At 39.5% G+C, this 24,806-nt stretch overlaps 1 protein-coding gene across 1 annotated transcript; it reads left to right on the top strand.

Moving 5' to 3' along the window:
• Positions 1-169: 169 nt before the first annotated feature.
• Positions 170-21,947, top strand: ubac1 (UBA domain containing 1). Its single transcript, XM_061902661.1, has 10 exons — positions 170-611; positions 4,426-4,546; positions 5,579-5,652; positions 5,723-5,830; positions 9,501-9,603; positions 9,683-9,791; positions 16,094-16,385; positions 16,952-17,038; positions 19,285-19,423; positions 19,603-21,947. Exons 1-10 carry the CDS (start codon positions 474-476, stop codon positions 19,716-19,718), a joined length of 1,287 nt encoding a protein of 428 aa, XP_061758645.1. The 5' UTR covers positions 170-473; the 3' UTR covers positions 19,719-21,947.
• Positions 21,948-24,806: the final 2,859 nt, after the last annotated feature.

Below are 24,806 nucleotides of genomic sequence, written 5' to 3'. Positions count from 1 at the left end.
GAGATTCAAAAATAGACTGCTTTTATCAAACCATTTTTTTAATTTGTTAATTTCTTCCGTTATTATTTTTATTATCTTCTGTGCGTTCTCTCCTGAACAGAAGACCCTAATTGAGCGCCATACTTTAACCCGGCTAGTATTCTGCCGCCACACTACATCTCCCATGATGCATCACCCGCCAGTACAGTTGAAGTTCAAAGGTCAACCGTGACAGTAAAAATAGGGTGCTCTCTGGCTGGCGGCTTGCTGCATTACTGCGGGAAATAAAGCACCTGGCGGCCGCGGACCGACCTTATCGGCCGACCCCCTCACAGACGACGGATAAAAAAGTCCTTAAAATGGTCCTCAGCTAATTTTTTGTTGTTTTTTTTTACTCGCAACGACGGCTAGCTGTGGAGAGGAGGGTAGGGCTAACGCTATAGCAACCGCCGCTAGCTGACGTCAGGCGGCTCACATCTCGTCTGTTGGCCGACATGTTCGTCCAGGAGGAGAAGATCTTCGCGGGCAAAGTGTTGAAAATACACATCTGCACGGTGGACGGCGCCGAGTGGCTGGAGGAGATCCCGGAAGACACCATCGTGGAGAAACTGAAGGAGAAGTGCTTGAAACATGTAGGTTTTCCACGGCGGGGGTGTTGTGCTGCTCTCTGGTGTCCATCCTTTTTTGGTGGCCCTCTTCTGGCCGAGCATCCCTCCTATTAATAGCCGTCACACTTCACTATTTAGAGCAGGGGTCGGAAACCCGCGGCTCCGGAGCCGCATGCGGCTCTTTAGCGCCGCCCTAGCGGCTCTCTGGAGCTTTTTCCAAAATATACGAAAAATGGAAATGATGAGGGGAAAAAATATATTGTGACAGACTTCCTGCCGTCCATGTGTGGGTTGCAGTGATGATGGACGCATGACGCATCATAGCTGGTTTGACCCATGTTTATTATTTCAATACACATGAGGTTTTCTTGCCTGTCTGTCGCGCCAATTGCTAGCGCGCCGGCTGTTCCTGCTGGTCACGGCGGCGCACCTTTCGGTGGCCGGTGGTTGCGTCTGTTGCGGGGACTCTTTTCGCTCGGGTTCTCCTTCGGTGCTCTCGTGGTCGTTCTGGTTGGATCGTTCCTCACCTACTTCTCCTCCGATTGCTCCTCCTTCGCCCTTTTTGTGCTGCAGAAAAAGATGAAGCGATTGAGCGCAGGTGTGTGGTGTACGCACCTGACGCTGATGGCTGCAGTCTCGCTCCAGGCACTCTCCGCCTCGCCGTACGCTCCGCCCTCTCGCCACCATCTTGGTCCGGACCGTCATTTGTCCGAGCCCGCTGTTGGCTCGTTGGCTCCGCCTTTCCCCATATTTATGTTTTAATTTGGTTTCTGTAGGAGGACAAACATGACACAAACCTCCATTATTGCTATAAAGCACAGTTTATATATTAAACATGCTTCAGTGCTTCGAGTATTTGGCGAGCGCCATTTTGTGCTACTAATTTTGGCGGTCCTTGAACTCACCCTAGATTGTTTACATCAGGGGTCGGCAACCCAAAATGTTCAAAGAGACAATTTGGACCCATCCATCCATCCATTTCCTACCGCATATTCCCTTTGGGGTCGCGGGGGGCGCTGGTGGCTATCTCAGCTACAATCAGGTGGACGGCGGCGTACACCCTGGACAAGTCGCCACCTCATCGCAGGGCCAACACAGATAGACAGACAACATGCACACTCATATTCACACACTAGGGCAAATTTAGTGTTGCCAATCAACCTATCCCCAGGTGCATGTCTTTGGAGGTGGGAGGAAGCCGGAGTACCCGGAGGGAACCCACGCATTCACGGGGAAGACATACAAACGCCACACAGAAAGATCCCGAGCCCGGGATTGAACACTGACTACTCAGGACCTTCGTATTGTGAGGCAGATGCACTAACCCCTCTTTCACCGTGCTCCCTGAAAACTTTTTCTGTTTAATAAAATTTGTAAAGTCAAATACAAATAACATAAGTCGCTCTAATTTGCAAGTGTATAATTTGTTTTGAGTTCATGCACTGTGTTGGTTTTGTTCTTTGAACAAGGTGATGTTCATGCACAGTTAATTTTTTGCACCAGTAAAAAAAACATGGTTACACTTTAGTATGGGGAACATTCACCATTAATTAGTTGCTTATTAACATGCAAATTAGTAACATATTGGCTCTCAACTTGTCATTATTAAGTACTTATTAATGCCTTATTCGGCATGGACTTATTATAACCCTCTAACCCTAACCAAATAACTCTAAATGAAGTCTTTGTTACTTGGAATATGTTCCCCTAGTGTCCAAAAAACTCCAACTTAAGTCTTTGTTACTTAGAATATGTTCCCCATACTAAAGTGTAACCGAAAACATATAACTTTGACTTGAATTTGAAACCCCCCCCCCTAAAAAACATTTTATTTTTCACCAAAGAAGGGTTCGGTGAATGCGCATATGAAACTGGTGGGGTTCGGTACCTCCAAAAAGGTTAAGAACCACTGGTTTAAAACAAATAAATTGCACTTTTCTGCATGATCTCACACAAGATAGTTCAATAAGTGTCAAATAAAAATGATCTGCATAATAGGAAATCAAATAGCAGTGCTGCTACTTTTTGTAGCAACACTTTTGCCGCATAATTGTTCAACATATTCCCGCTTGAAGCCAAACCACCGCCAGGTCATGCACCTAGTGCTGTTTTTCTTGGGAATTAATTCTTCCTTCGTTTGTTACCAGATTGCCACCTTCTCTCTCTCGTATTACCATTCGCAACGCACCGTTAGCAATACTGCTAATGTTACCCATGTAGCTACCGCTCTGCTCGAGGAGGGCGTGTGACGTTGCACGTGTGACGTATGTAAGAAGGTGCGTTTGTTTACATCTCTGTGAGAAAGAGAGACAAGAAAGAACAACTGTGTGAGAGCATATACTCGAATATCAGGATATAGTAATTTTCTATATCGGACAGAGACAAACCTGCGATATATTGAGTATATTGATCTATCGCCCAGCCCTAGTCCAGGTCCACTGGACCCGGGGCTAATAGAAGTGTGGAAATTGATGTTCTGTGTACCACACGCAAGCACCCACAGACACACACACAGCAGGCCTTGACAGGGGGAGGACAGAGTGTAGGTACACAGAACATCAGAGGGTCAAATGTAAGAGAAAATGAGAGCAGACAGTGTTGACAAACAATGTTGCAACCTTGTGTGGGAACTCGCAGGTGCAGAAACACAAAAGAAGTATCCCTGTGGGATGCAGAAACTGGCAGAGAAATTTTCCGTGCAATGTTCATATTGTTACTCAGCCAGCGTTTGTGGGTCTGATGGACCCGTTGCATTTTGTGGCTTTTAATGCCTCACAATCAAACACTTTTATCTTCAAATACTGAACAGATGTTTATTGGGATAAGGTAAACGTCTGTTCAGGTCTGTGAAAGCCCAAAATCCTACTTGTTTGTAGGTGACCAAATACTTATTTTACAGAGGAATTTACCAATGAATTAATAAACAATCCTACATTATGATTTACATGGTTGTTTTCCCCCATTCTGTCTCAGAGTTAAAGTATACCTATGATCAAAATTACAGACGTCTCATGTTTTTAAGTGGGAAAACTTGCACAATTGGTAGCTGACTAAATACTTTTTTGCCCCACACTACGTCAAACGCAGTGGTTCTTAACCTTGTTGAAGGCACCGAACCCAACCAGTTTCATATACGCATTCACCGAACCCTTCTTTAGTGAAAAAAAATGAATACTAATTTTCTAATTCAAGGCAAAGTTATGTTTTTTTTACTGTTGCACAAAAAGAACCGTGCATGAGCATCACCTTGTTCAAAGCGCTAAACCAACACAGTGCATGAGCTCACAACAAATTACACACTTGCAAATTAGAGCGACTTATGTTATTTGTATTTGACTTTATGTATCCATAACACACCAATGGGGAGAAGTTTTTATTTACATGATGAGTCGGGTGTGTCTTGACCGCCGCGGCGGAGGCTCCGCCGAACCCCTGAGGCCGACTCACCAAAACCCCTAGGGTTCAATTTAACCCAGGTTAAGAACCACTGGTCTATCGTCAGCAGCCAAGATTAGTTTTTGTAAGTTGCCACCTGTTTTGTATTGTATTATAATGATATATGGTGAGAATCGGTTTGAATTAAAAATCGTATTGAGCAGAGAATTCATTCTAAGTTGAATTGTCACCCCAAAAATTGGAATCAAATTGTGAGTTGTTATAAGGTTCATATTCCTATATCTATTAAACAGACTAACATATGGAATCATTTCTAAATGCAAACATAATTTTAATTGTTTACATCTCTCTGAGAGTGATGTGATGCCAACACCTTGTCTTTAAATCATTGATTGGAAGACCCAAAAGTAATGTTTATGCACATCTTCTGTATTTCCTCCAGTGTGTTCATGGAAACCTGGAAGACCCCAAGACACTGACCCACCATAAACTCATACATGCTGCTACAGAGCGAGTTCTCAGTGACACAAAAACGGTTGCAGATGAAAGTCTCAAGGACAAAGGTATGAAAAAGGTTCCAGTAAGACAGTAAGTGCGGCCCGGGGGCCATTTGCGGCCCACAGCTCATTTTTTAACGGCCCCACGGCACATTGTAAATAAACTATTTATAAAAGAAAATTTTTTAAACAAATTGTGGTATAAAAGAGCCAACAGGTGAAATGTAACAAGAAAATGTTGCAATGTTGACGCTAATAACACAAAGCTGCCATGCAGGCTGTTTCTTTCTTTAAAAAATAATAATTAATCAAAATCAATGACATTGTGAATTATTGACCTATTCAAGGCTCCAATAACGTCACATTAAATATTCCACTTTGAGATATTCTTTGGGGAAAATGTTGCATATTTTGTGTTTGCTATGTAAAAAAGGGCCTGAAAAAAACATAAACAACAATAAAATTTATAATCTGAAGTTGATCTGGAGGTTAATGTGTTAAAAGTAAACAGTTAATAAAATTTATAATTTATTTTTTAACACTTTAATGAGTAGGACCCTTTTGTATCCCCAATAATTGTTTTGTAATTTATTTTTAAGTGTCATTGCTAAAAAAATAATAATAATAATGAATTAAAATCAATGCTATGAGTTATTGACCTTTTTAAGGCTCCAATTGTTATACAATCTCAAATATTCCACTTAAAATTTTTATTGGGTGTATATATTACATATTTTGTGTTTTTTTCCATTAAAAAAATGGGTTTTCTTTGACAAGAAGAGCATACAACTTAAATCTTTAATAACGTTATATTGACAGATAGACCTAATGATTTAAACCTTGAATAATAATAAAAATAATAATACTGAATAATGACACATTTTTTATATATGTTTTACCAAAACCCTTTAGGGTCCCCGGGATCAAGCCTGAGTGTATATTTTTTGTACATATATTGTATTGGTTTTTAACATAAGAATTATCAAAATGGCCCTCACTTGCTTTGATTTTTCAGTGTGCGGCCCTCAGTGGAAAAAGTTTGGACACCCCTGCAGTAAGACAATATACTCTGTGAAACCGCATCTTTTCTCTAAACAGATGTTCTGCTGCTTATCAAGAAAAGGCCGCCGCCCACACCGCCCAAAATGGCGGAAGTGAGCGCGGATGAAAAGGTAGGTCTCATCAACGAGACAGGAAGGGAACTTTCCTGATCTCTGTCTCCTTCTCCTTGTGTGGTGTCAGAAGAAACAAGACAACAAGGCACCGGACAAGGACGCCATCCTGAAGGCCACCGCCAACCTCAGCACTCGCCACTCGGACCGCACTGTGACACAGCACAACATCAGAGACGTAAGCCTCTCTGCACGCGCAATGTACACTTCCACAATAATTACAACAGACTTTACTTTAGGCGCAAAGACCATTCAAAAAGAAACATAATGCACAACAGGCAACAAACTGTCATATACAAACCCCGTTTCCGTATGAGTTGGGAAATTGTGTTAGATGTAAAAATAAACGGAAAACAATGATTTGCAAATCCTTTTCAACCCATATTCAATTGAATGCACTACGAAGACAAGATATTTGATATTTAAATTTATAAACTTAATTTTTTGGGGCAAATAATTAACTTAGAATTTCATGGCTGCAACACCTGCCAAAGTAGTTGGGAAAGGGCATGTTCACCACTGTTATATCACCTTTTCTTTTAACAACACTCAAACGTTTGGGAACTGAGGAAACTAATTGTTGAAGCTTTGAAAGTGGAATTCTTTCCCATTCTTTTTTTATGTATAGCTTCAGTCGTTCAACAGTCCGCTGTCATATTATACGTTTCATAATGCGCCACACATTTTCGATGGGAGACAGGTCTAGACTGCAGGCGGGCCAGGAAAGTACCAGCACTCTTTTTTTACGAAGCCACGCTGTTGACACACGTACTGAATGTGGCTTGGCATTGTCTTGCTAAAATAAGCAGGGGCGTCCATGAAAAAGACGGCGCTTAGATGGCAGCATATGTTGTTCCAAAAGCTGTATGTACCTTTCAGCATTAATGGTGCCTTTACAGATGTGTAAGTTAACCATGCCTTGGGCACTAATACACCGCCATACCATCACAGATGCTGGCTTTTCAACTTTGCGTCGATAACAGTCTGGATGGTTCGCTTCCCCTTTGGTCCGCATGACACGATGTCGAATATTTCCAAGAACAATTTGAAATGTGGACTCGCCTGACCACAGAACACTTTTCCACTTTGCATCAGTCTATCTTAGATGATCTCGGGCCCAGAGAAGCCTGTGGCGTTTCTGGAAGTTGTTGATAAATGGCTTTTGCTTTGCATAGTAGAGCTTTAACTTGCACTTACAGATGTAGCGACCAACTGTATTTAGTGACAGTGGTTTTTTGAAGTGTTCCTGAGCCCATGTGGTGATATCCTTTAGAAATTGATGTTGGTTTTTGATACAGTGCCGTCAGGGGGATCGAAGGTCACCGTCATTCAATGTTGGTTTCCGGCCATGCGGAGTGATTTCTCCAGATTCTCTGAACTTTTTGATGATACTATGAACCGTAGATGTTGAAATCCCTAAATTTCTTGCAATTGCACTTTGAGAAACGTTGTTCTTAAATTGTTTGACTCACGCAGTTGTGGACAAAGGGGTGTACCTCGCCCCCTCCTTTCTTGTGAAAGACTGAGCATTTTTGGGGAGCTGTTTTTATACCCAATCATGGCACCCACCTGTTGCCAATTACCCTTCACACCTGTGGGATATTCCAAATAAGTGTTTGATGAGCATTCCTCAACTTTATCAGTATTTATTGCCACCTTTCCCAACTTCACGTGTTGCTGGCATCAAATTCTAAAGTTAATGATTATTTGCAAAATAAAATAAAGTTTATGAGTTTGAACATGAAATATGTTGTCTTTGTAGCATATTCAACTGAATATGGGTTGAAAACGATTTGCAATTCATTGTATTCCGTTTATATTTACATCTAACACAATTTCCCAACTCATATGGAAACATGGTTTGTAATAATAGCTACTCATTTTGACATAATAGAATAGTCTGTTCCATAGTGAAACCATTGTCACCAATAAACCCTTAGCAGAATAATCAATATTTGAAATCTCACCCTAGCAACAAACTGTTCTAAATGTCTAAAAATAAGTTAGCTTGTGTTTACTAAAACAAAATTCCAAACTACTAAAGTTATTAAGGCATAGCCATAACATTAACAAAAGTGAAAAAGGAATTTAGCTGTTAAAAAGTGTATAAATAAGTTGTATATTTTAACTAAAAAGTGACACCTGGAGATATGTTCGAAACTTTGCGCTTCCGTTCTTTTCATAAGTGTTGACATTATTGGCTGTGTTGTATTACGCAAACGGGACAGAGACACTTTCCGGTTCTATAGTTATCGTCACATGCCCTGATAAAAGAGAGTTGATTCAACGGGTACGCACGAAGCTGAAACCTGCTCCACCTCTGAATATTTTATTGGGTTTTCCACGTGTTTCAGTCACTTAAATATTGGTTTTTGAACAGGGTTTGTAAATACAGTGAAACCTCAATTTACAAACATCTCTGTTTGTAAACTTTTGGATTTACGAATTTTTATCTCAAACCAAATATGTGTAAACATTTTTTCCCTCCTCATATTTTCCAATAAGTTGTTTATATTCAGACCAGGTAAGTGCACAATACAGCTGTAGTGGATATGGCCATCTTTGTTCTTTATTAATCTTCATTAATATCATTCCCAGCTCTGACTTCCAGCTTCAAATGTACAAGGGTTGTACAGCAAACATATCTTTATTTGGCATGTGGTTTGTAAATTGATAAGTTTTTACAAAGAGCGGGTTGTAAATTTCACGGTGGCAGAGGGGTTAGTGCGTCTGCCTCACAATACGAAGGTCCTGCAGTCCTGGGTTCAAATCCAGGCTCGGGATCTTTCTGTGTGGAGTTTGCATGTCCTCCCCGTGAATGTGTGGGTTCCCTCCGGGTACTCCGGCTTCCTCCCACCTCCAAAGACATGCACCTGGGGATAGGTTGATTGGCAACACTAAATTGGCCCTAGTGTGTAAATGTGAGTGTGAATGTTGTCTGTCTATCTGTGTTGGCCCTGCGATGAGGTGGCGACTTGTCCAGGGTGTACCCCGCCTTCCGCCCGATTGTAGCTGAGATAGGCGCCAGCACCCCCTGCGACCCCAAAAGGGAATAAGCGGTAGGAAATGGGTTGTAAATTTTAAAGTTTGTACAATTAAAGGATCAAAAATCAAAAAGTTTGTACAAAGAGTGGTGTGTAAAGCGAAATGTTTGCACAACGGGGGGTCATAAAATGAAAAGTTTTTACAATGAGCAGCTCATAAATTTTAAAGGTTTCTACAGTGAGAAGCTCAAATTTTAAGGGTTTGTACAATGGGGTTCATAAATCAAAAAGTTTGTACAATGGGTGATTCATATATTTCAAAGGTTTGTATAATGAGGTTTCATAAAGCGAAACGTTTGTACAATGAGGGGTTCATAAAGTGGAAAGTTAGTTTGTGAGGGCTCTATAAAAATGTAAAAAGTTTGTACAATGAGGTGTTCTTAAATGGAATAATTTGTACAATGAGGGGTTCATAGATGCTAAAAGTTTGTACAATGATGGGTCAAAAAATAATTTAAAATAAAAATCCAAACATTTGTGCAATGAAAGGGTTCATACATTTTAAAGGTTTGTCCAATGGGGTTCATAAATCTAAAAGTTTTTATAATTAGGGGGTTCCTAATGTAAAAAGTTTGTACAATGAGGGGTTCATAAAGTGGAAAGTTTGTACGTGAGGGCTCTATCAAATTTAAAAGGTTTGTACAATGAGGCATTTATCAATGGAATAGTTTGTACAATGAGGGGTTCATACATTGAAAAGTTTGTACTATGAGGGCTTCCTAAATGGAGGTTCCACTGTATCTAATAACGTGTTTAAAAATATTTTATTTTTCATTGAAAGATCATTTTCTGCCTGTTCTCCAGTTTCAGACAGAGCTCAGAAAAATCTTGGTGTCGCTGATAGAAGTAGCTCAGAAGCTTCTGGCCCTCAACCCCGATGCTGTGGAGCTTTTCAAAAAGGCCAACGGTAACGTTTAAACGTGTCTACGTCCTACTGAGGAACAAGGTCAGCCCCTCATCCCTGAGTTTCTGGTGTGTCCTCGTAGACATGCTGGACGAGGACGAGGAGGATCGCGTGGACGACACGGCCCTCCAGCAGCTCACTGAGATGGGTTTCCCCGAGAGCAGAGCCGTCAAAGCCCTTCGACTAAACCAGTAAGTCATACTTGGTTTATGTTTTTATGGCAAATGGGAGACAGGGAGGATGTTTTTCCCACACAGTCTGGGTTCAAAACAACCAAGTGTTAAGCAAGCCACATAGTTTTATTGTATGTATGGAAAGGAATTCCGTTACATATGTTTGAGTAGGTCCGTGCTACTTCTGGGGCTAATGTACAAAAACCGTCTCTGTGAGGCTTGTTTTCTTTTTGTGTCATTGGGTTGCTTGAGGGTATGTACCGTATTTCCTTGAATTGCCGCCGGGGTGCTAATTAATTTAAAACCTCTTCTCACTCCGGCGTTTACCAAAGGCATGCAAAGGCAAGCATGCCCTAATTATTTTAAAACCTCTTTTCACTCCGGCGCTTACCAAAGGCATGCGGTAAAATTAGGCCTGCGCTTATAAATGTGAGTGTGATGTAAGGATACCATCATGAAAAGCACATTTAATTAGAAAAAAAACGTTATTATGGTGTTACCTTTACTTATAAATAAAGTCCATGCGCAGCTTCCTCTGATCAACAGCATCGATTCCTTGTTTATAAAAGTCTTCCTTATCTTTCTTCAGTTTTAAAAGTCTCTCTGTCTCGATGGAGATCTTCCTTTATTACCTCCTGCTTCGATTGAAAGTCTAGTTTAGAAAACTGTTTTATTTTAGATATGTAATCCTCCATGTTAAAAGTGCAAGCGAGAGGAAAAAACAAACGATCGCTGCTCACTCTTGTTGCTTGTTGTCACTTCTTCTGCAGCCTAGTTGTCGCAAGAAGGATCACTAGCGCCCTCTACCACCAGGAGGCAGGAGTCATTTAATGACTCATATTTGACACACACAGCTACGGTATATTAATAAAACATAGCTGCTTACTGTTCTTTTTAGCATATTCAATAGCTTGAACCTTAAATCCTACTGAATAGCTCTTATTCTTCCCTTTATGCGATTTCAAATTATTGAAATCAGCCTCCTCCGTTTTGAAAATGATGACAGGTGAAGTGTCACTCGTGAGGTGACGAGGTTGACCCGGCGGAAATTCTAGGCTTATTATTTTGCGAAACGAGTTTGACCCCGGGAAAATTCTAGACATTCGCTAATAAAAATAATATTTTGTAAAACGAGTTTGACCCGTTGTAATCCTGAGCCGGCGGTAATGCTAAGCATGCGCTAATTATTTTGCGAAACAAGTTTGACCTGGCAGTAATTCTAGGCAGGCGCATACTATAAACCCGGCGGCAATTCAAAGAAATATGGTAGTTCACTTTTACAACACTGGAGGAGGCATTGAACGCATCATGCCTTTAGCAAGCTCTGAAAGTTATGGTGAACATCATTGTCAATTGTTTAATTTTAACGTCACTTGCTATCTGCTTACATCTGTATTGCCACTCATTTTTTCCGTTTATTGTAGTCTAATAGCTGTTTGGCATCAAGTTCACAAGCTAACTGCTAGCCGAATATCATACCCTGGTTGGGGCCTGTTTGTAGAGTTGGACAAGTAACGTTCCAAGACTTCATGCCTAAACACCCTAAAAATGCTTATTCGTCAGACTAAATCAGGGGTCCTACATTACATTTGTCCAACGGGTATATTCTTAACTCGGCAAGCACAGCAATTTCCATAATATATTCAGAATCAGACTAAGACAGACATTATTAATCCCCGAGGGGAAATTAAAATTTTCAGCACAATCCCATTCAAGATCAGACAAACATAACAGGGAGACAGAACAGATCGGTGACGGGTCGGCCAACTTTCGGCACCCCTTACAAAAAAGGTGAGATATAGGTAAACAATGGGGGGTAGAAAAAAAAAATCGGTCTATGCCTGGGGGTCCAGACCGAGGCCAAAAAAAAAAAAAACTTGTGATATTGCGATAAAACCCAAAATAGTCTAGAGAATATATAAAGATAGTAATTGAAATAATATACAAACTGAACATTCTTTTAATAAAAACAATAACAATAGTACCATTTAGTAGGGGTTTAACGGTACGTGTATTTGTATTGAACGGTTTCGGTACGGGGGTTTCGGTTCGGTTCGGAGGTGTACCGAACGAGTACACATGCTAGCAGCGACCAGGCTAGGACAACATGTAAAAGCCAGAGCTGGAAGACCCTCCAACTGAAGGAGCTTCCACACGGACATATTAAGTAGCATACTGCACGTTGTGTAAACATTACACACCGAGGCACAACACACGGCATGCTAGCAGCGACCGGGCTACGATCGACTGACCATACCTCCTCTTTTCACCGGATATGTCCTCTTTTGCAGAGCTGTCCTGGTGGAGTTTCTTAAATGCCTCAAATGTCTGGCATTTTAAGTTAGGATTTCGTGTATTTTCAATGTACGTTCAGGGTTGAGAAGGGGTTAAAAACAAGACAATTTGTGCACGCAGCAACATTCGTGAGGGAGGGGCAGAGAGAGGGAGAGATTTATGATAAACGCGCATGCGTCGCCAGGCTCTGCTTTTTACCCATATATTTATCAGATTAAATTTTTTATTACCTATAACAGGGTTGTCAAAAGTGTGCCCCGGGGGCCATTTGCGGCCAACAGCTAATGTTTTAAAGGCCCACGGCCCATTCTAAAAATACTATTAAAATAAACAAAAACATAAACAAAAGTGAAATAAAAAAGCTTAAAGGCTAAATGTAATTTTAAAAAATTGCAATGTTGACTAATGAAACAAAGCTGTTTTTTTTTCTTTCAAACTGTCATTGCTCAAAACATAATATTGAATAGAAATCAATGTTATTATGAATTATTGACCAATCCAACGTTCCCATTACTTCACATCAAATATTCCACTAAGAAAAATATTTTTGGTGGAAGATTTTGCAAATTTGGTAAATAAATAACCAAAAAATATATATTTTGTTGATTTCTTACTATACCTAAAATTAAGCGAACCGTGACCTCTGAACCGAGGTGCGTACCGAACCAAAATGTTTGTGTACCGTTACACCCCTGCCATTTACCATTCACCTTGACCATGAATTGATTAACGTGGACCCCGACTTAAACAAGTTGAAAAACTTATTTAGGTGTTACCATTTAGTGGTCAATTGTACGGAATATGTACTGTACTGTGCAATCTACTAATAAAAGTATCAATCAATCAATCAATGTCAACCCTGGTGCACTTTTTCAGAGAGCAAGCATTATTTGGTGAGCAGTGCGAGGAGTATAACGATAAAATGTTTTTGCTTTCGGTACGATACAAATACAGGAGTCTTGCGTATATCAGCTCAAATCAGAGATAATTTAATGTTTTTGTAGCGTAGAATGTTAGATAAGGCTTGATCAAGTTAAATGACTCCAACAGAGAACAATGGGAGGCATGAAAAACACAAACTATCTATTATTAACCGTCTGGAATGGACTTACTCCGTCCTTAAGTTAAAGTGGGGTGGCATTTGTTTTTTGATGACACCTGATGGGAATAATCATTTATGAAAATAAGGTCATGACAGAGTAAGTTCGATGATGCAGTTTAGGTTTGTCTTTTGCTGAGGGTTTCTTTGCTAATATGCTGAATTGTTGCATCCAAGTGGGATGTTGTTATTGTTGAAAAGAATATAGGGGAGGGCCTGTAACAACCTGCTGGATACTTTCTATTACACTTTTGCCTTGGAGACTTTGTATGTGTAAGAAATGTATTTGATACTTGTTTATATTGACAAATGTGCCGTTTTAAACCGAAATATCGTTCATTTAAGTACACTTATTGTTTGTGTGCTTAGCTGTTGTACCACATACCATACCAACTTTATTTATAAAGCCCTTTAAAAAACAACCACAATTGAACAAAGGGTTGTACACCACAAAAAACTACAGGCAAAGGACGGACAAAAAAACAAACATTTAAAACAGAAGTAAAATACACATTGAAAAGCAAGTAGGAATTACCCTAAGAACAATTTGTTAGATAAAAAGTAGTTAAAAACAGTTAAAAAGTTGAAAGTTAAAAACAGTTTAAAGTCTCATGCTGGGTTAAAAGCCAGTGAATGAAAATGGGTTTTAAGAAGGGTCTTAAAAATAGCCAAAGAAGGGGCCTGTCTCACATGGAGAGGTAGATCGTTCCGCAACAGAGAAGGCTCTGTCCCCTCTGAGCTTGCGCTTTGATTTGGGTACCTCCAGGATCAGCTGACATGAGGGACCGGGTGGGGGCATAGAGGTGGAGCAGTTCAGAGAGGTAAGGTGGGGCAAGACCACGTAAGGATTTAAAAAGGAGTAAGATCATTCTAAAATGGACTCTAAATGACACATGTAGCCAGTGGAGGAGGCTAAAACAGGAGTAATGTACTCTCTTTTTCTTGTCTTAGTTAAAAGTCGGGCAGCTGCATTTTGGACAGCTGCTAGCTCCTAGTAACATATAGCCTACCATATTTTCTTCTTGTAAATGATTTGACTAAGATATATAATAAAAGTGCAACTTTTGGTGGACATTTAAATGTTAACTGGCTGACAAGGTTGGCACATGTAAACACGCTGCAAAACTGCTTGTATCTAAGATTTTAGATGCAAACTGATATCAGTTTTTTTGCTGATCGATAACAATATCAGATGTAGTCACCCCTAAGCAGAGTCATTAACAACTTGTCCAACAGCTACAGAATGAATGTAACCTAAAAGTGTGTCGGTGTTGTGTTGATGAGTTACAAGCCCCGTTTCCATATGAGTTGGGAAATTGTGTTAGATGTAAATATAAACTGAATACAATGATTTGCAAAAACATTTTCAACCCATATTCAATTGAATGCACCACAAAGACAAGATATTTCATGTTCAAACTCATAAATGTAATTTTTTTTTGCAAATAATAATTACTTAGAATTTCATGGCTGCAACACATGCCCAAAGTAGTTGGGAAAAGGCATGTTCGCCACTGTGTTACATCACCTTTTCTTTTAACAACACTCAATAAACGTTTGGGAATTGAGGAAACTAATTGTTGAAGCTTTGAAAGTGTAATTCTTTCCCATTCTTGTTTTATGTAGAGCTTTAGTCGTTCAACAGTCCGGGGTCTTGTTGTCGTATTTTACGCTTCATAATGCGCCACACATTTTCGATGGGAGACAGGTCTGGAGTGCAGGCGGGCCAGGAAAGTACCTGCACTCTTTTTTTACGAAGCCACGCTGTTGTAACACGAGCTGAATGTGGCTTGGCATTGTCTTGCTGAAATAAGCAGGGGCGTCCATGAAAAAGACGGCGATTAGATTGCAGCATATGTTGTTCCAAAAGCTGTATGTACCTTTCAGCATTAATGGTGCCTTCACAGATGTGTAAGTTACCCGTGCCTTGGGCACTAATTAACCCCCATACTGTCACAGATGCTGGCTTTTCAACTTTGCGTCGATAACAGTCTGGATGGTTCACTTCCCCTTTGGTCCGGATGACATGATGTCAAATATTTCCAAAAACAATTTGAAATGTGGACCACAGAACACTTTTCCACTTTGCATCAGTCCATCTTAGATGATCTCGGGCCCAGAGAGGCAGGCAGCGTTTCTGGATGTTGTTGATAAATGGCTTTCGCTTTGCATAGTAGAGCTTTAACTTGCACTTACTGATGTAGCGACAAACTGTATTTAGTGGCAGTGGTTTTCTGAAGTGTTCCTGAGCCCATGTGGTGATATTCTTTAGAGATTGATGTCGGTTTTTGATACAGTGCCGTCTGAGGGATCGATGGTCACGGTCATTCAATGTTGGTTTGCGGCCATGCCGCTTATGTGGGTGATTTCTCCAGATTCTCTGAACCTTTTGATGATATTATGCACCGTAGATGTTGAAGTCCCTAAATTTCTTGCAATTGCACTTTGAGAAACATTGTTCTTAAACTGTTTGACTATTTGCTCACGCAGTTGTGGACAAAGGGATGTACCTCGCCGCATTCTTTCTTGTTAAAGACTGAGCATTTTTTGGGAAGCTGTTTTTATACCCAATCATGGCACCCACCTGTTCCCAATTAGCCTGCACACATGTGGGATGTTCCAAATAAGTGTTTGATGAGTATTCCTCAACTTTATCAGTATTTATTGCCACGTTTCCCAACTTCTTTGTCACGTGTTGCTGGCATCAAATTCTAAAGTTAATGATTATTTGCAATAACAAAAAAAGTTTACCAGTTTGAACATCAAATATTTTGTCTTTGTAGCATATTCAACTGAATATGGGTTGAAAAGGTTTTGCAAATCATTGTATTCCATTTATATTTACATCTAACACAATTTCCCAACTCATATGGAAACGGGGTTTGTAGTATTGTGTGTCAGTTTGCTGAAGTCTTTCCACTTCCAGCATGTCCGTGACACAAGCCATGGAATGGCTGATCGAGCACATGGACGACCCCTCGGTGGACACGCCGCTGCCCGGTCAGGACCTTTCTGCCGCAGCAGCCGGAGCCTCAGCCGCCAACGCCGCTGCCTCGGCCTCGGCCACGCCGGGCCCTTCGTCCTCCAACGCGTCCAGAAGCTCCTCGTCCTCGTGCCGCCGCAGCTTGTCCTCCACAGACGAGAGCAGCAGACAGGACGAACTCACAGAAATCTTCAAGAGGATTCGCAGGAAAAGAGAGTTCAGGCCCGACTCCAGAGTGTGTTCGCTATTGATTATTATTAGTTGTAGTGATCACTGTTAGTTATTTATTAGTATTATTGATTGTAGTGATTACTGTAGTTATTAGTAGTATTAATAGTTGGGATCAGTGTTAATTATTGATTGTTGTTACTACTGATCATTTTTAATTAGTGATTATTAGTAGTACCAGTGAGCAGTGTTATTCATTGATTTATTATTGATCATGGTAATTAGTGTTATTTTACTCATATTATTAGTGAATAATGTTATTTATTATTATTAATTGCATTATTTATAAGTAGTAGCAGTACTAGTAATCAGTATTATTATTATTAATAGTGATTTGTGTTAATTATTTGTAGTAGTGATAGTTTTCATTGATTTATTATTAGTAATAGTAATCAGTTTTATTTATTGATTTATTAATTGTAGCAACTTATTAGTCGTGGTGTACAGTCTTATTTATGTTTTGATTATTATTATTTATGAGTGTTATTTATTGATTAATATGATTTCTATCAGTGATCAGCGTTATTTATGACACAAAGTTAACACGTTTCCTTTTGCTGATTGTGCCGACAGGCAGTTTTTGCGCTCATGGAGATGGGCTTTGAGGAAAAGCAGGTAATCGATGCACTCAAAGTCAACAATAACCAGCAGGACGCAGCGGTAGGTGGACAACAAACTTCAATGACTCTTTTCTTTTCTGTTATTTAATCTCTTTTTGGAAGACACAAAATGTACTCAACTCATACTTGCCAACCTTGAGACCTCCGATTTCGGGAGGTGGGGGCGGGGGCGTGGTTAAGAGGGGAGGAGTATATTTACAGCTAAAAGTCACCAAGTCAAGTATTTTATATATATATATATATATATATATATATATATATATATATATAAATAAATACTTGAATTTCAGTGTTCATTTATTTACACATATACACACACATAAAACTCATCTACTCATTGTTGAGTTAAGGGTTGAATTGTCCATCCTTTTTCTGTTCTCTGTCACAATTTTTCTAACTACCACCACTTCTTCCCGGGGGCTATCCAGGTCAAATCGCAGCTGCGGCTTGGAACTTACAAGCGTATTTCGTCGTCTTACTCGTCGTCAGTGTCGCCACGGATGTATCTTCCTCGTTCTTCTGCTTCGACTCCCTGTTGTGTGCGCAGTTGCGCACTGCACTCTCTGAAAGCCGTAGATGTTATTGTCACATATGCATATATAGTAGATGGCAGTATTGTCCTGTTTAAGAGTGTCACAACATTGCTATTTACGGCAGACGAACTGCTTTACAGTCGACGAAAACGTGACTGCTGTTGTTGTGTGTTGTTACCGCGGTAGGAGGACGTTAATGAAACTGCCTGACAATAAACCCACATAAGAAACCAAGAACTCGCCCTCGATCAGTCTACAGTTATAACGTCATTGGGCAGACACGCTGTTAATATTGTGGGAAAGCGGACGTGAAAACAGGCTGTCCTCACTCAGGTCCACATGGAGCTGGAGGTGGTGTGGCCTCCAGCTCCGCCTGTTGTAACACGTGCTGAATGTGGCTTGGCATTGTCTTACTGAAATAAGCAGGGGCGTCCATGATAAAGACGTCGCTTAGATGGCAGCGTATGTTGTTCCAAAACCTGTATGTACCTTTCAGCATTAATGGTGCCTTCACAGATGTGTAAGTTACCCATGCCTTGGGCACAAATGCACCCCCATACCATCACAGATGCTGGCTTTTCAACTGTCGATAACAGTCTTGATGGTTCACTTCCCCGATGTCGAATATTTCCAAAAACAATTTGAAATGTGGACTCATCAGACCACAGAATACTTTTCCACTTTGCATCAGTCCATCAAAGATGATCTTGGGCCCAGACAAGCCGGCGGTGTTTCTGGATGTTGTTGATTATTGGCTTTCGCTTTGCATAGTAGAGCTTTAACTTTCACTTACTGATGTAGCGACAAACTGTATTTAGTGACAGTGGTTTTTTGAAGTGTTCCTGATCCCATGTGGTGATATCCTTTAGAGATTGAAGTCGGTTTTTAATACAGTGTCGTCTGAGGGATCGAAGATCACGGTCATTCAATGTTGGTCTCCGGCCATGCTGCTTACGTGGAATGATTTCTCCAGATTCTCTGAACCTTTTGATGAAATTATGGACCGTAGATGTTGAAATCCCTAAATTTCTTGCAATTGCACTTTGAGAAACATTGTTCTTAAACTGTTTGACTATTTGCTCACGCAGTTGTGGACAAAGGGGTGTACCTCGCCCCATCCTTTCTTGTGAAAGACTGAGCATTTTTTGGGAAGCTGTTTTTATACCCAATCATGGCACCCATCTGTTCCCAATTAGCCTGCACACTTGTTGGATGTTCCAAATAAGTGTTTAATGAGCATTCCTCAACTTTATCAGTATTAATTGCCACCTTCCCCAACTTATTTTTCACATGTTGCTGGCATCAAATTCTAAAGTTAATGATTATTTGCAATAACAACACAATTTTACCAGTTTGAACATCAAATATTTTGTCTTTGTAGCATATTCAACTGAATATGGGTTGAAAAGGATTTGCAAATCATTGTATTCCGTTTATATTTACATCTAACACAATTTCCCAACTCATATGGAAACGGGGTTTGTACAAACACTTTTCCAACATAATAAATGCCATATCTCACATACAGCAATATTTGAAAGTGGGACAATAGGACACAATTGTTGGCAACACTAGCACAGCTATGTTAGCTATATTGCTAACGTTATTCATTTGATCAACTCTGTAAAAGAGTTGTGTGCTTCTTGCATCCAAGTATTCCTGCATGTCACTCAACTTGTGACTCCACTGGTCAGTCACCTGACCCAAAGTCCACAATGACCGAAGTGCTTTGTCTCGTGTGTGTGTGATCCAGTGTGAGTGGCTGCTGGGAGACAAGAAGCCATCCCCAGAGGACCTGGACAAAGGCATTGACACCAACAGTCCGCTGTTCCAGGCCATCCTGGAGAACCCTGTGGTCCAGCTGGGTTTGACAAACCCGAAGACTCTACTCGGTACTAAAACATGCGCCATAAATACTTTTTTTTTTTTTTTTTCTTTGTGTCTGACAGATTAGACACTTGGGAGGAACTGCTGGATGTAAATGAGACACACACACACACATAGCCCCACAAGTCCTGGTTTTCCAAATGTGAAATGGAACTGAAGTGCACAATTTGTGTCCCCATTGCAGCATTTGAGGACATGCTGGAAAACCCCCTGAATAGCACCCAGTGGATGAACGACCCAGAGACAGGACCCGTCATGCTCCAGATATCAAGAATCTTCCAGACCCTCAATCGCACATAAAGGCGACCCCAGCCCCCACCGCAATCCACCACAACCACGATCCCTTCTCCTCCTTTTGTGTGAATGTGGCAGCTGTGTGTGTATGTGAGAGAGAGTATATTGTTGATACCAGAGATGTTCTACCGATACAGTAAATATTTATAAGCGTACGGTAAAGACAAGTATACGAAGAAAATGTAACATGATTCTTCTTCTTATTATTATTATTATTATTATTATTATTATTATGATGACTGCAGCAGCAATACAAAGTTGCATTTACAAGGTAGTTTTTCTTATTTTAATTTGAAGAGAACAAATAAAGTTTTATATCACTTTGCCACCTTTAAACAAACACCATCAATGTTTACACCGGCAGTTGTTCAGATTAGTTTTTTTGCATTATATCATCTTTTAATTCAGGGGTGTCCAAACTTTTTCCACTGAGGGCCGCACACTGAAAAATCAAAGCAAGCGGGGGCCATTTTCATATTATTCATTTTAAAAACCATTACAATATATGTATAAAAAATATACATTTAGGCCTCTACTCAGTTATGATCCCGGGGACCCTAAAGGGTTTTGGTCAAAAAATATATTTAAAATGTGTCATTATTCAGTATTATTATTTTTATTATTATTCAAGTGTTAAATCTCTAGATCAACATTAGGAAAAAAAAAATTGAAAAAACGCAAAATATGCAATATTTTCACCCAATAACTTTTTAGGTGGAATATTTGAGATTATATAATAACTGGAGCCTTAATTTTGGATTTTGATTCATTATTATTTTTTGAGCTGTGACACTTACAAACAAATCACACTAAAATAATTGGGGATCCAAAAGTGTCCTACTCATTAAAGTGTTAAAAATATATTATACATTTTTTTTATTGTTTACTTTTAGCACAATAATCTTGAGATCAACTTCAGATACATCAGTCAATTTTAAGTTTTATTGTTGTTTTTGTTTTGTTTGTTTTAGGCACTTCTTTGAAAAAACAGCTCAGGTTTTTATATGGCAAAACAAAATATGCAACATTTTCCCCCAAAAAATATTTCAAAGTGGAATATTTAATGTGACGTAATCGGAGCCTTGAATAGGTCAATAATTCAAAATGACATTGATTTTTATTCATTATTATTTGTTAAAGAAAGAAACACCTTGCATGGCAGCTTTGTGTTATAAGAGTAAGCATTGCAACAATTGTTGAATTTCACCTATTTGCTCTTTTATACCGCTTTTTATGTTTTTAATTTTTTTCAATTGTATTCCTAAAATGTGCCGTGGGGCCGTTAAAAAAATGACCCGCGGGCTGCAAATGGCCCCCGGGCTGCACTTTGGACACCCCTGTTTTAATGTGTTCATCTTTTGGCAGCGCGTTAAAACTCACCATGACGCCAGCATTCAGCACAGATAGTTGTTTGTTTTTTTTATGGCATAGGAGTGTGTTCATGAATGTCAGCATGGAGGGGTTTTTTCCCAACTATTTTTTAAGTTTAACATGATTAATTTCCTGGGTTTTCATTTGACGCCAGTGAACCTTATTTACATTTATATGTGGGCGCCGCGAACCAAAATGTCACCACTGTGTATTTTCTTAGTTGAAAATTCATGTTTCTGTGCAATAGCAAGCAATGATTAATAATCTGTAAAGATGAAATACTATTACTTTGAGGGGGGCGTGTGCGTGTGTGCGTGCGTACGTGTTTCTGCCAAGCATTGGAGTGTTTCATGAACTATTTCAAATCATGTGGTATTGACGTGACTTTATGCTCAGGGAGGCTGAGATTGTTCTGTTTATTTTCCTGCTTATGAAACAAATGGCTTTAAAGAATCCGTCGAGAAGTGTTTTCTGTTTTTGTTATTTTTAATGACCATTCAGAAAACCGGCATTATATTATGTTTTTTTTTTAAATGCTATATCGGACAACAGTGAAGGGTGTTATTTATATGAAAGCCGAACTAATTATTACAAAACTGTAATTTATAACATTTCTAGCAAATCTATGAATGTGGGGACAAAAGGTTTTTATGGACTGGTGTTCACAGGGCTGACATTCACCATCCAGGTCAGCTTTGCGTTGTCTATTCATAAACACACGCAGGAAAACACACAATGAACGTGTTGCTATTTTACCACTGGGCTTTTCATGCAGGCGGTCGATGAAATGAGCAACCTATGCAAAATGTTCTCACAGTCTGTCCACTACATCACATGACATTAAAGTCATTTTTCTGGCTAGTAGTCTTTGATTGTTTTATCAGAGTGTCAGAAACAACATTACTCTTTAACTTACTGAGCATAGTTTTTATGAATGAAAACAGTATCGTGTAAACCAGGGGTCACCAACGCGATGCCCGCGGGCACCAGGTAGCCCGTATGGACCAGATGAGTAGCCCGCTGGCCTGTTTTAAAAATAGCTCAAATAGCAGCACTTACCAGTGAGCTGCCTCTATTTTTTTAATTGTATTTATTTACTAGCAAGCTGGTCTCGCTTTGCTCAACATTTTTAATTCTAAGAGAGACTAAACTCAAATAGAATTTGAAAATCCAAGAAAATATTTTAAAGACTTGGTCTTCACTTGTTTAAATAAGTTCATTTATTTTTTTACTTTGCTTCTTATAACTTTCAGAAAGTCAATTTTAGAGAAAAAATACAACCTCAAAAATCATTTTAGGATTTTTAAACACATATACCTTTTAAATTCCTTCCTCTTCTTTCCTGACAATTTAAATCAATGTTCTTCCTCTTCTTTCCTGACAATTTAAATCAATGTTCAAGTAAATTTAATTGTTTTAAATGTAAAGAATAATAAAGAAATTTTAATATAATTCTTCATTTTAGCTTCTGTTTTTTCGACGAAGAATATTAGTGAAAAATTTCTTCAAACTTATGATTAAAATTCAAAAACATTTTGGCAAATCTACAAAATCTTTAGAATGAAATTTAAATCTTGTTTCAAAGACTTTTGAATTTCTTTTGAAATTTTTGTTCTGGAAAATCTGGAAGAAATAATGATTTGTCTGTTAGAAATAGAGCTTGGTCCAATTTGTTATATATTCTAACAAAATGCAGATTGGATTTAAACCCATTTAAAACATCATCAAAAATCTAAAATTAATATTAATCAGGAAAAATTACTAATGATGTTCCATAAATTATTTTTTAAAAATTTTTCAAAAAGATTCGAATTAGCTAGTTTTTCTCCTCTTTTTGTCGGTTTAATTTTGAATTTTAAAGAGTCGAAATTGAAGATAAACTATGTTTCAAAATTTAATTTTCATTTTTTTCCTGTTTTATCCTCTTTTAAACCGTTCAATTAAGTGTTTTTTTCATAATTTATTCTCTACAAAAAAACCTTCCGTAAAAGGAAGAAAAATGTACGGCGGAATGACAGACAGAAATACCCATTTTTTATATATATATTTATAAATGTATTTATCAAAGGTAAATTGAGCAAATTGGCTATTTCTGGCAGTTTATTTAAGTGTGTATCAAACTGGTAGCTCTTCGCATTAATCAGTACCCAAGAAGTAGCTCTTGGTTTCAAAAAGGTTGGTGACCCCTGGTGTAAACCATGCACGGTATAAAGTAATATCCAAAACATCCAGCAGAGGGCGCCCTCATTTTATTACAAGGTGGCTTCACATTATCGGACTCCTAATCCTGTTTTTAATTTAGATAAGTAGTACCAATACGCACACTCGTATGAGGAAAAAGACATGCAAGTAGAGTTCGCTTACAAATACGAAAGATGAATGTGACATAAACTACTAACTACTACTACCACTAACCACATTGTGAAGTATGCGGACGACACGACAGTAGTGGGCCTCATCCGCGACAATAACGACATGGAGTACAGGGAGGTGAAACATCTGGTTGACTGGTGCAGAACCAACAACCCGGTCCTGAACGTCGACAAGACCAAGGAGATCATTGTTGACTTCAGGAAGCACTGGTCCAGCCACGCTCCACTCTTCATCAACAGCACGGCGGTGGAGATGGTAAGCAGCACCAAGTTTCTGGGGGTGCAGATCACTGACAATATAACCTGGTCCCCACAGGAGCTCTTGTAAAAAGAGCTTAGCAGCGCATGCACTTTTTGCGTCGGATGAAAAGAGAACAGCTCCCCCCCCCAATTCTCACCACATTCTCCAGAGGCACTATAGAGAGCCTGCTGACCAACAGCATCTCTGTCTGGACTGGAGCCTGCAATGCCTCAGACTGGAAGTCTCTCCAGAGAGTGGTGAGGACGGCAGAAAAAATTATCAGGACTCCTCTTCCTCCTATCCAGGAGATCGCAAAAAGCTGCTGCCTGACCAGGGCTCAGAAAATCTGCAAAGACTCCTCCCACCCCCACCAAGGACTGTTTTCACTGCTGGACTGTAGGAAGAAGTTCCGCAGCCTCCGAAGCACAACCTCCAGGTTCTGTAACAGCTTCTTGCCTCAGGCCGTAAGACTCTTGAACGCATCATAATTAAATTATCCCCTCAACTCCCCCCGAAATGGATTAACTCGCTGGAATAAAAAAGACAATACAACATATATCCATAAACATGGACGCATGTGAAAAAGTGCTATGTATTTATCTGTACAGTAGCCTATTTATTTATATCTGCACCTTATTGCGTTTTTTTTTTTCATCCTGCACTACCAAGAGCTAATGCAATGAAATTTCGTTCTTATTTGTACTGTAAAGGTAAAATTTGAATGACAATAAAAAGGAAGTCTAAGTCTAAGTCTATTTGCAAGAAAATAACTTTAAAGCATGATTGTTGCATGTTGATTGGCGACACTAAATGGTCCCTAGTGTGTGAATGTGAGTGTGAATGTTGTCTGTCCATCTGTGTTGGCCTTGCGATGAAGTGACGACTTGTCCAGGGTGTACTCCGCCTTCCGCCCGAACGCAGCTGAGATAGGCTCCAGCAGCCCCCCGTGATCCCAAAAGGGACAAGCAGTAGAAAATGGATGGCTGGATGGTCCCTAATTTTACTATCAATTTTTAATACAATGTACACACAATTCCAAAATGTCTACTTTTACATTTCATAACTAATTTGACTGTGTTACAGTACTCTTGTAATTATTTGCAAAAAATC

The sequence above is a fragment of the Nerophis ophidion genome, linkage group LG01 (genome assembly GCF_033978795.1).
Source record: "Nerophis ophidion isolate RoL-2023_Sa linkage group LG01, RoL_Noph_v1.0, whole genome shotgun sequence".
NCBI lineage: Eukaryota > Metazoa > Chordata > Actinopteri > Syngnathiformes > Syngnathidae > Nerophis > Nerophis ophidion.
The sequence above is the reverse complement of the archived record's forward strand: the minus strand, read 5'-3'. Positions and strand labels throughout refer to the sequence as shown.